Raw genomic sequence first — 11,995 nt, 5'->3', positions numbered from 1 at the left:
CAGTGACATACTTTATTTTCTCAGGCTCCAAAAATCACTGCAGATTGTGGCTGCAGCAATGAAGTCGAAAGATGCTTGTTCCTTGGAAGAAAAGCAATGACAATCCTAGACAGTATTAAAAAACAGAGACATTACTTTGCCTACAAAAGTCCATATAGTCAGTGTTATGGGTTTTCCAGTAGTCACATATGGATGTGAGAGCTGGACAATAAAAAAGGCTGAGCAGTGAAGAACTGATGCCTTCGAACTGTGGTGCTGGAGAAGACTCTTGAGAGTCCCTTGGACAGCTAGGAGATCTAACCAGTCAATCCTAAAGGAAATCAATCCTTAATATTCCACTGGAAAGATGGATGCTGAAGCTGAAACTCTAATACTTTGGCCACACATGGGAAGAACGGACTCATTGGAAAAGACCCTGATGCTGGGAGATATTAAAGGCAGGAGGAGAAGGGGAAGGCAGAGGACGAGATGGTTGGGTGGCATCACCCACTCAATGGACATGAGTTTGAGCAAACTCTGGGAGATGGTGAAGGACAGGGAAGCCTGGTGAGCTGCAGTCCATGGGGTCGCAAAGAGTTGGACATGACTGAGCAGCTGAACAACAACAAATGACGGTCAGATTATAACAAAGTGAGCAGTTTCCAGACCAACTGTTGGCTTTATTAAAGAGATTAATAGGGAGTCTCAGGGTCTGATTTGGGATTTTTTGTCTATGGGGATTTAAAAGCAAATATGAACCAGGTTTGACTTGGTGAGATTGAGGAAAGTAAAAGTGAAAGTAGCTCAGTCGTGTCCGACTCTTTGTGACCCCATGTACTGTAACAGTCCCTGGAATTCTGCAGGCCAGTATACTGGAGTGGGTAGCCATTCCCTTCTCCAGTGGATCTTCCCAACCCAGGGATCAAACCCCAGATCTCCTGCATTGCAGGCAGATTCTTTACCAGCTGATCCACTAGGCAAGCCCGAGATTGAGGAATACAACTAAGTCCTCTTAGCAGAGTTCTGAACAGAGTTCAAAAAGTGCACGCCCTCCAAGAGCCCTTCATTCATGAATTCATTTATTAATAGTTGGAGAGTGGCAACTTGAGGCAAGGCATGTTCTAAATACTGCCTCAGTTTTGTCAATAATTTTACGAACTTTATGATACATTTCCAGCAGTGCTTTGCAGGAATGTGACCTTATATGTGAGATTTTGCTGTTTAAACGAGCCTCTAAATTCTTTTCTGTCTAGAACTCTTTAGAATTTCCATAATTTGTAATTACTCTACTCACTAATTACAAAGATTATTCTCATGGTTTGGGTAAATTAAATGGTTGCTGTGATTTTTTTTTTACGTTGCAATATATTTCTTCTTTAGAACAAGCAAATGAATTGTAGCCAAGGTGGAGATCATGATGAGAGCATCTTTTACTCAGCTGTAAGCAGACCATCTACTCAGAATATAGATATAATTACTGCAAGATTAGGCCAACGCCCCTGGTTATTTATAAGATATGTTTGTGTGCTAATACATTTTCTAAAGCACTTGGCATTTAAACTGGTTATTAGTATGTGATTACTTGAGGTTTCTGTGTAAAGTACTAAAGAACATTTTAATTGTGCTTCTATGTTTGCATTTACACTTTTAACAAAATCTTTTCAGAATATATTTAACATGCATGTACACAGTCAGATTCTCTCTCTGAGGGTGTTGGGACCCGGTCCTGAATCCGGCAACTTGACTCTCTCCTTGTGTCTGTAGATGTATGGATCTTTACATAGGTCTTCTCCTTATTCCTCCCCCTTCTTTACTTTCCTGGAAATCTGTATTTCCTATCGATTACTCACCAGAGTTTTCACAAAAGGCATCTTGTGGGGTTTTCTTTAGTTCTAATCGTCACTTGTTGAGTGATTACTGTCACTGCCTTCGCTGTCACTATCACTGTCACTACTACCTCCATTGTTGTTGCCATTACCAGACTTGCTCTCGCTGTCGCTGCTGTCGCTGCTGTCCCTGCTGTCGCTGTCTGACTTGCTGTCGCTGCTGTCACTGCTGTCGCTGCTGTCGCTACTGTCACTGCTGTCGCTGCTATCACTACTGTCGCTACTGTCGCTACTGTCGCTACTGTCACTGCTGTCACTGCTGTCGCTACTGTCGCTGCTGTCACTGCTGTCACTGCTGTCGCTGCTATCACTGCTGTCGCTGCTGTCGCTACTGTCACTGCTGTCACTGCTGTCGCTGCTGTCACTACTGTCTGACTTGCTGTCACTGCTGTCGCTGCTGTCACTGCTGTCGCTACTGTCGCTACTGTCACTGCTGTCGCTACTGTTGCTACTGTCACTACTGTCTGACTTGCTGTCGCTACTATCACTGCTGTCACTGCTGTCGCTGCTGTCGCTACTGTCACTGCTGTCACTGCTGTCACTGCTGTCGCTGCTGTCACTGCTGTCGCTGCTGTCGCTGCTGTCGCTGCTGTCACTACTGTCTGACTTACTGTCACTGCTGTCACTGCTGTCGCTGCTGTCGCTGCTGTCGCTACTGTCACTGCTGTCGCTACTGTCGCTGCTGTCACTGTCTGATTTACTGTCACTATCGCTGCTGTCACTGCTATCACTGCTGTTGCTGTCGCTACTATCACTGCTGTTGCTGTCGCTACTATCACTGCTGTCGCTGCTCTCACTGCTGTCGCTGCTCTCACTGTCTGATTTACTGTCACTGTCACGGCTATTGCTGCTATCACTGCTGTCTGATTTGCTGTCACTGCTGTCACTGCTGTCGCTGCTGTCGCTGCTGTCGCTGCTGTCACTGTCTGATTTCCTGTCACTATCGCTGCTGTCACTACTGTCGCTGCTGTCGCTGCTGTCGCTGTCTGGTTTCCTGTCACTGTCCCTGCTGTCACTGCTGTCGCTGCTGTCGCTGCTGTCACTGTCTGATTTCCTGTCACTATCGCTGCTGTCGCTGCTGTCGCTGCTGTCACTGCTGTCGCTGCTATCACTGCTGTCACTGCTGTCACTGCTATCACTGCTGTCGCTGCTGTCGCTGTCTGGTTTCCTGTCACTGTCCCTGCTGTCGCTGCTGTCACTGCTATCAGTGTCCCTGCTGTCACTGTCTGATTTCCTGTCACTATCACTGCTGTCGCTGCTGTCGCTGCTGTCGCTGCTGTCACTGCTGTCACTGCTATCAGTGTCCCTGCTGTCGCTGTCTGGTTTCCTGTCACTGTCCCTGCTGTCGCTGCTGTCACTGCTATCAGTGTCCCTGCTGTCGCTGTCTGGTTTCCTGTCACTGTCCCTGCTGTCTGATGTATCTTTGCTGTTGCCTGATGTGCCATTGGCATCACCTCCATTGTTTCCGTTGCCATCACTACCATTATCATTAGCATCTGATGTGTCATCACTGCCGTCATCATCTCCTTTTGAGCCACCGTCATTGCCATTGTCCTGTGATTCATCAGAGTTGTAAGAAGGATCTCCTCGGCTACTGTGATCACGACCACCTTCAGAATGGGCCTCATCACTGCCCTGAGACTCGTCACTGCTGTTGGGGTCATCTCCTTGCACGGATTCGCCGCCAAACTCGTAACTGTCATATCCGTCACTGTTACTGTCACTGTGTGTTTTGCTGGGTCCAAGCTTATTTCCAGATTCCAGTTTCTGGCCAGCTCCTTGTATAAAGTCAATCTCTCCTTGTCTCTTGACATTTCCTTTGCCCACAATCATTCCATGTTGGCCTTTGCTCTCTTTATCTTCATTCACTTTCCCAGCTTCTTTGGTAACATTATTTCTGTGGCCAGTGCTGGGACTTTCCATTTCCATTCCCTATGGAAAGATGGAGAAAAGAATGATTAATTAGTGAATGTTATGCTGCAAAATTGCATTGGTCTGAGGAAGACTGGGGAAATTGGCCAGAGAACAGGAGTTCGGATTCCAGTACTTCAGAAACACCTGTCTGTGAAAATGTGCTTTATTGTACTTGAAAGTACTCTAGTGTTTAGATTATAGACCATCCCCTTCATGTTTTTATCCAGTAGGAACTTTTGTAAACAGTTACATGATGCATTAATTATTTAGCATAAGACTTTTGAAGAACTGTAACCAAATCTTCAGAAATTTCAACTTCTTAAAATTGTTCCATAGCAATGTCTAATAAGGACTCTAGCTTCCCCCGTTAAATATTCAAGTGATTTAGGTGCAAAAATACATGACTGTTCATCATGATTTATGTTTGTGCTACCATCATGGGCAGAGGAGTCTGACAGGCCACAGTCTATGGGATTGCAAAGAGTTAACACGACTGAGTGACTGAGCATGCGCACACACCATCATGAAAGGAAGGGGAGGAGTTAAACTGCCATTGAAAGAAACCTGCTTCAAAAGCTAACCTTATCGTGGCTCTTCCCAATAGCAGGTGGCTCTGACTTTTCAGTGATTCTGTTTTCCACAGCTTTGTTCTCTCTGTGACTGGGTTTTTGAGTATCCTCTGTTTTCTGGCTATCATTGTTTTCTGGAATACTGGCAGAATCTTCCTCACTCTTGGAGATGTCTCCATCAATGACATGGGCGTCTTCTTTGTCCCCAGGGCCATCATCTTCACTACTAACTGAATTTTGACCTAAGCTATTGTCCTCATCATCCTCTTCTCCACGAGACTGACCCTCCTGGCCCTTGCTGGTATCACTACCCTTTCCTCCATTCCCTATTTCTTTACCTTCATCATCACCAGAGCCCTTGTCTTCATCTTCATCTGCTCCATGTCCACTAGGACTTCCTTCAAAATTATCCAAACCAACATCTTCTCCATTTCCGGCTCCACTCCCCCCTGGCAATACCCCTGCCTCCTCATTCCCATTTCTCTGGTCTTCTCTCTGAGGTGTTGTTTCACTTGTCTCAGCCCCATTTCTACAGGAATTCCCATTGATTTCTGCCTCCTGACCTGTACTGTTACTGCTTCCAGCTACTTGATGTCCATCTTCTTGGACAACAGTGGCGTCCTCACTTTGACTTGTATTTCCAACACCTGCATTTTGGGAATTGTTCTCAGTAATCCCATCAATATGGCTCCCATTTGCTGCTCCAGCATCGTGGATGATGCTTACTTGTCCCCTGAGGCCGTTTGCAGTGATGTTGTCTTCTTGTCCTTGGATCCCATCATGGTCGTATGTTTCTGGTTTTCCTGTGCTCCCCTTTAGATCCTCTGTATTCCCCTTTTCATTTACTAACACGGAACCTGTAGAAGAACTTTTCCCTCCCACCTCTGCCCACTCAGAACCACTTCTCTCTCCTTTGTAACCATCTTGGATATCCTGTTGCCTTCCTTGATCATTTTCATGCATGAGGCCACCACTTTCTTTGGTGGTATCATTGGCATTTAATACATCCTGAAAAAGAGAAACAATTCAAATTAAGTTGTGGATATCATCTTAAAGTAAAGCAAACTGAAAAGATGAGCCCCGATTTTCTGGAAGTTAATGGAATCTAAAAGAGTTTAGAAATACATTTTACATCTTATACCTGTATTGGCACTTTTGATTTTGCTAGAAGATTTAAATTCACAGTTTTGTCAACAGCATGTCTCTCCAACGGCTTGATTTGAGGGACCTACCAAAGTGAAAATACTGGAAATTGAAAATATTCTTATTTTGTGTACATGTGTGCACACATGTGCTCACACACATGTGCACAGACGCACGCACACATATTATCCCTAAATGAAGAAAAACAGATATAATACAAAGGCCAAAGTATGATCTAGTTGGGTACAAAAGAAAAGTGACTTGTTACATGAATTCCATAGAATTAAACTTGGCATATAGATATTTTTCATAATAATATTACCAATTTTACCAAGGTTTTAACCAGATCACTTATCTCAACACTAGAAAGGGAATAGTCTTTTATTAAAGATGAGGAGACAGCCTGTAAATGTGTTATCACACTTACATAGGCGGATTCGTGTTGATGTATGGCAAAACCAATACAGTATTGTAAAGTAAAAAAAAAGAAAATAAATAAATAGATAAAATAAAAAATAAAAAAGAAAGAAGTTTACCTAAAAAAAAAAAAAACGAGCAACAAGGCTATATTGTGTAGCACAGGGAACTATATTCATTATCTTGTAATAACTTTTAATAAGGTATAATCTGTAAAAATACTGAATCACTATGCTGCATACCTGAAACTAATATAATACTGTAAATAAATAATACATAAATAAATTTAAATAAAAATGACATTGAAGAAAAAACGAGGAGACAGACCTTTGGTGTTTCTGTCTGACAAGTTTCTTGCAGCAGCATCAGATCCACCCTAAGAATAATCTTGGCCAAAACCCCTAAGAGAATAGTAGGTCTGACCAAAACCAGGGCAGAAACAAAGGCAAGTCTATGCTACTTCTCTGCCCTTCAGGAGCACAACAGAAAGAGTTAAGCAAATTCTCAACTACAGAAATACCATGAGGAAAGCATATCAAAATGGTAACTGTAGCAGCTGGCTAATAAAATTACAAATGACTTAATTTTCCTAATTTATCTTTGCTAGTGTTTATCTTTCAAATTTAACTTTCTGAGTGAAACATTAGTTTTCCCTTTGCTGAAAAAAATGTGATTTTTTTTCCTATTTTTCTTTCTTGAAATATTCTTAAACAAGGCTTCATTGATAATTAGAACGAAATTCACAGGGCATGAGCAAAGATGGACAGGCTCCACAACTTCTAAGCATTAAACGTAAAGTAATCTGAATGAATTTTAAAAGTAACAATCCTTCCAACAACACAAAAGTTTCACTTAGAAGACTGGGAGCATGAGTTGGAGTGCATATTTAGTTTTGTTGAGACCCTAAACAGGTCCTATAAAGTCTTTCATGCAAATCTAAAAGGGTAGGGTCAGCTGATCTGCAAGATCTCAAGAAAAAAATACACACACACGTGTGTGTGTGTGTGTGTGTGTGTGTGTGTATACACATATGTGTGTGTGTTAAGAGAGATAGTAAAGTAAGAAGGTTTTCTTGAGGAAGGCATACTTACTGGAATGGCCCATGCTACTGCCCAAATGCAAAAATATACAATGATCTTCATTTTCTATAGTAATATTAATCCGTGGCTGTTATGGAAGAAAAAAGAACAGTAAAAAATTTCTTATAAAGCAAAAAATGATAACTATATAATGCATTATTTTGGTCTCTAAGCATGTGCCTCTTTCCTAGGTAAGGAGTATGATCACCACATGAGAAGAAGCTGCCAAGACTCAACGTTCCAGTACACACATGTTGTCTGTGGTCAGTACACACCAGAAGTGGGGTCACAGACACACACGGGCATTATCCAGCTCAGCATGATGATGAGCTGCCTAACTGTGCTTTTCCAGTGAAGGCATACAGCCAGACAGTTACAAAAGCCATAACTAGACCTTTCTCCTTCTGCTGTTCCTGCTGGCAATAACATCTCTTCTGAATAGTTTTCATCAAGGATCAACTAATTCTGCTAAGAGTATGTTTAATAGATGAAGGATTTATGATTCCCACCCCAAATCCACACGTGTCTGGGCTACGCTAGACTGTACAGAAAATAAATTGCCGGCACGAAGACGAAAGGATATGGAGTTTGAATGCAGAGACCTAGGTTCCAATTCTATCTTTGTTACTTGATGTGAGAGCTTGAAGAATTTAAGTAGGTTTCTTAAGCATTTGATTCCTTGGTCTAGGATAATAATAGCTGCACTGTAGGATTATCCCAATTATCTTAGCAGAAGATTTTTCTCTGAGAAGCTTCCTCTGGCTCCGAGTCAAAGCTCATTTGGTGGGATTTCCCTGATGGTCCAGAGTTTAAGACTCTCCCTTCCAATGAGGAGGCACAGGTTCAATACCTGATTGGGGAACTAGGGTCCTAAATGCCACGGGGTACAGCCAATTTTTTTAAAGGTTATTTGGTGTCTCTCTCCTCCTTATACCTGGCAGAAGCTGGTAGCACTGCACTGCCAGAACTGAGCTGTTTTCACCGTTTTCGAGTAGGCTGGCAGCTACTTATATGTTCCTCTGCCCTACTGAGAGCTCCTGGGGTCCAGGAGACTGTCTTGGTGATCACAGTATTCTAAAACATAGCATAGCAAAAGCCATTTTGTGAACACTGTGGATAAATAAACACTTACTACTGTAAGCAGTGTGTAGCATCGTTCCAGCTATTTAACCATCTCTTAATAAATGATAGCAATTATTATGTGGGACTTCTGAAGACTCAATCCTTCACTCCTGTTAGAATTGACCTTCAGATTCAGTCTAGCATACATTTTGTGTATATTGAGATAGATACTGAGTTCATGAGAATCAAAATTTTAAATAGCTATTTACTACAAACTGTATTTCTTGACATAATGATGCTAGTCCTATAGAAAGGAAGAAAGAATTTTACTTCTGTTTCATGCACTCCCACTGGATTTTGAGATTATAATACTGTAGATCATAAGATAGCCTAGATTGATTTTAATGTTGATAGGGGAAGCATAATAAAGTCTCCATGAATATCAACTGTCTTAGAAGAATTGGCACTTTTCACAGAGGAGAAAATCCAGTTTCAGAGTTACTGAGGAGGTGGGGAAAATGTGCTTACTCTTAGAGCTGTTCAGTAGAAAGCCAAAAGTAGCTAAACTTCCTTTAAAAATGCTAGAGATTAAAAATGAGGCTGATGAGACCTCAGGACACCATAATGCAGAGCTCTGGGGCATGGATGTGAAAGAGCAGCAGTTTAGTAAGCAGAGGCTATAAGGTCCTCTGCAGTCCCAAATATAGTTATTACATAGACCCTACAGAAGACCAGTCTACACTAGGGTTTGCAGGACACATGATCTCCTGGAAAGGAACTTATAGTGAAGGCCAGAGTTATGTGTATCCCATCTCTAAACTGCAATCCATCAACTTGACCACTTTAGTTCTCTTTCAGATCTACTCTAGAACAACTGCTCTACGCACAGCGCACCTTGTCACTGTATCCACAGGTAAGTAAAAGGAATGAAAGACACTATAGAAATGGCTTCAGTTTTATCAGCCTGAAAGCAGAGGCTTTGGGATCATGTGAACCCCCTTCATATGATTTCATGTATTATCACCAATAAAATGTGATTTTACTTAGTTAACTTGAACAAGTTAATAAAACCTTGAAAAGCAAGTTTAACTAAAGCCCTGTTTCAAAGTCCAAGTGTTAGTCACTTGGTCATGCCCAACTCTTTGCAACTGTAGCCCACCAGGCTCCTCTGTTCATGGAATTCTCTAGGCAAGAATATTGGAGTGGGTAGCCATTTCCTTCTCCAAGGGATCTTCTTGACCCAGGGTTCGAACCTAGGTCTCCTGCATCTCAGGCAGATTCTTTACCGCTGAGTCACCTGGTAGATATTTATATCTGGGTTGTCTAATGTTTATCAAAACTAATCAAAGCAGATAATTACCAAGATTCTACCTCAGTTTGCCATTTTTTTAGTAACGTATCTTTTATTTCCCAAAAGTATCATTATATCATGAAACAGAAAAAGTGTGTACAGAAGTAGACACTCCAGATATCCTAAGTAGAAGTATTTTAAGCTAGTTTTAAAACCCTACTGTCAATTAGAAAAATAATAATAATAATTTTTAGGCCAAAGGTTGATTTTTTTCAGGGACCAAAAAATTAAATGTAGATTGAGATTTATTCATTCATTCAAAACCTATTTGAAGGCCTAATGTGGGCCAGATATTGAGCCCTGGGACCAGATATGAACCCTGGCCTCATGGAAATTATCACTGACTGGATTAGCCAAACTTTGGAATAAATGTAATTTAGTGCATTAAATCACTTGCCAATGCAGGAGACCCAGGAAACGTGGTTCGATCCCTGGGTGGGGAAGATCCCCTGGAGAAGGAAATGGCAACCCACTCCAGTATTCTTGCCTGGAGAACCCCATGGACAGAGGACGCTGGTGGGCTACAGTCTACCGGGTTGCAAAGAGTCGGACACAACTGAGCGGCTGCACCTTCAGAGTTAACATTTAAATGTTATTATTTGAAGGAGATTGTTTATTTCTTTCTCCCTTAAATCCCATCACACTTTATATTGCAATGATGAGGCTTAAAAAGGGCTTTAACTAGATTCAAGGTCCTTAAAGATGGTTTTTTTGTGGATAAAAATAACAACAATGGAGATTTGGTGAATTATGTATAAAATATTCAAATCATTCATTCTGATATTAAGATGTTAAATATAAAATGTGTACTTCATCTTAATATACTTTTTCTGACTGTTAGCAACTGATATTTTAACATACTGGCTATGAAAAAAAGTCTTATTCTTCAGTGGTACAATATTTTGAGAGGTGGAATTAGCAACCCTTACCACATAATGTTCTATTATCTTTTAAAACATAGTCTGGATTCAACAAGTCAAAGGGAAGCAAAAAATCTAATCATAAGGGTTATTCATTTTTAAAAATCAAATTGGCTTCTCTGAAACTGGAATTTCTTTCTAAAGGCATCAGTTGGTTCCGAGTAAAGAAGATGTTCCAGCTTACCTTAAAAGCCTTCAAAGGGACTTTGAAAATCCAGAATTCCTTATCTTTCTCTTTGAGGACTGAGAGTGGCACACTGTCTTGGACTTTTGCATGACAATTTTGTTCCTGCCGAAATTTAAAGTCAGTTTGATAATTATCTCAACCAATCACTGTTTGGATCCTTGATACAGGGTTATAAAGTGTCACCATGTCTATGAAGCACATAATAACTTCCCCCACTTCCTTCACTTGCTGATATGTATTTGCTCACAGCACCATTCGATTCCAAAGGAACTAGACCTACTTTCACTTAATTAAATAGCTCCTGGAAGGCTGTTCTGCACCTTAAATATAGACCATCAGTGTAACATATCTGAAAAGAGCCACTTAAACTCTGTCACCCTGACATTTCTTGTCTTCCAAAGGTTGGCAATCTAAGAAAACTCTAGGTTTCTTTAGTAAATATACTGCCTATTTAAGACCCCTATCATTCCTGAGGTAGGTATTAACGTCTCTGTGCTATAATTCAAGAAACTGTCCACATGCAACAGCCTTGATGTTGCCTAAGGGGTCTTTAACAATCTATAAATAGTAACTCCCAAGAAATCTTTCTGACCTAAATAAACTGTAATGTGAGGTGTTTTAAAATGTATCAACTTAGTATTCAAACTAAATTTTAAAAATAAATATTCAAAACACTAAAACATCGTAAGGTAGCTTGATTGCAAAAGTACATACCTACAGTGGGTCTGCTGCTGCTGCTGCTAAGTCGCTTCAGTCGTGTCCGACTCTGTGCGACCCCGTAGACGGCAGCCCACTAGGCTCCCCCGTCCCTGGGATTCTCCAGGCAAGAACACAGGAGTGGGTTGCCATTTCCTTCTCCTATGCATGAAAGTGAAAAATGAAAGTGAAGTCGCTCAGTCATGTCTGACTCTTAGCAACCCCATGAACTGCAGCCCACCAGGCTCCTCTGTCCATGGGATTTTCCAGGCAAGAGTACTGGAGTGAGGTGCCATTGCCTTCTCCAACAGTGGATCTAGCTCTCCATTATCTCTCAGTTCTTTGTACTAGCTGTGCAGAACAACATAGAAAGCCAGACCTTAATGCTAGCAGAAGTTTTGGCACTTGAACTCGCCATTCTCTTGAACCCCAAATGTATGCTATAAAGAAGGGAATCCCTAAACCAGTTCTCCAATCTGTACATTGAAAACCTTAACAGTTTATGTCTCTCTGTGTATTTGTTCAAAATATTCCAGTTCTTTTACTGTCATAGTACCGAAGGATGTGAGCCAAGTAAGTTAATACTACCCAACAGTGAAAACTCCACAATTTAGATATAGAACTATAATAGGGAAAATGGTAAAGTTGAAATGGAGTGGAGGGAATGGAAAGGGGATTTGCCTTGAAGCTGTGTTTTCATAGCAAGTACTTCGTCCTTATTTAAACAGCATGTTTGTATGAGTGGCTTAAAGACCTAACCAAATTTTAAGGAGTCTTAAGTCACTCCTGGGA

The 11,995-nt window shown here is 41.3% G+C and overlaps 1 protein-coding gene across 1 annotated transcript; it reads right to left on the bottom strand.

The window, feature by feature from the left end:
• Positions 1–1,871: 1,871 nt before the first annotated feature.
• Positions 1,872–7,050, bottom strand: LOC120861549 (dentin sialophosphoprotein). The gene is made up of 4 exons (XM_040237294.1): positions 7,000–7,050; positions 5,490–5,576; positions 4,361–5,356; positions 1,872–3,797 (listed from the first exon to the last, which is right to left on the bottom strand). The coding sequence occupies exons 1-4, from the start codon at positions 7,048–7,050 to the stop codon at positions 1,872–1,874; spliced, it is 3,060 nt and encodes a 1,019-aa protein (XP_040093228.1).
• Between the last annotated feature and the right edge of the window lie 4,945 nt (positions 7,051–11,995).

Source organism: Oryx dammah, unplaced genomic scaffold, assembly GCF_014754425.2.
Source record: "Oryx dammah isolate SB20612 unplaced genomic scaffold, SCBI_Odam_1.1 HiC_scaffold_3, whole genome shotgun sequence".
NCBI classification, from domain to species: Eukaryota; Metazoa; Chordata; class Mammalia; order Artiodactyla; family Bovidae; genus Oryx; species Oryx dammah.
The sequence above is the reverse complement of the archived record's forward strand: the minus strand, read 5'-3'. Positions and strand labels throughout refer to the sequence as shown.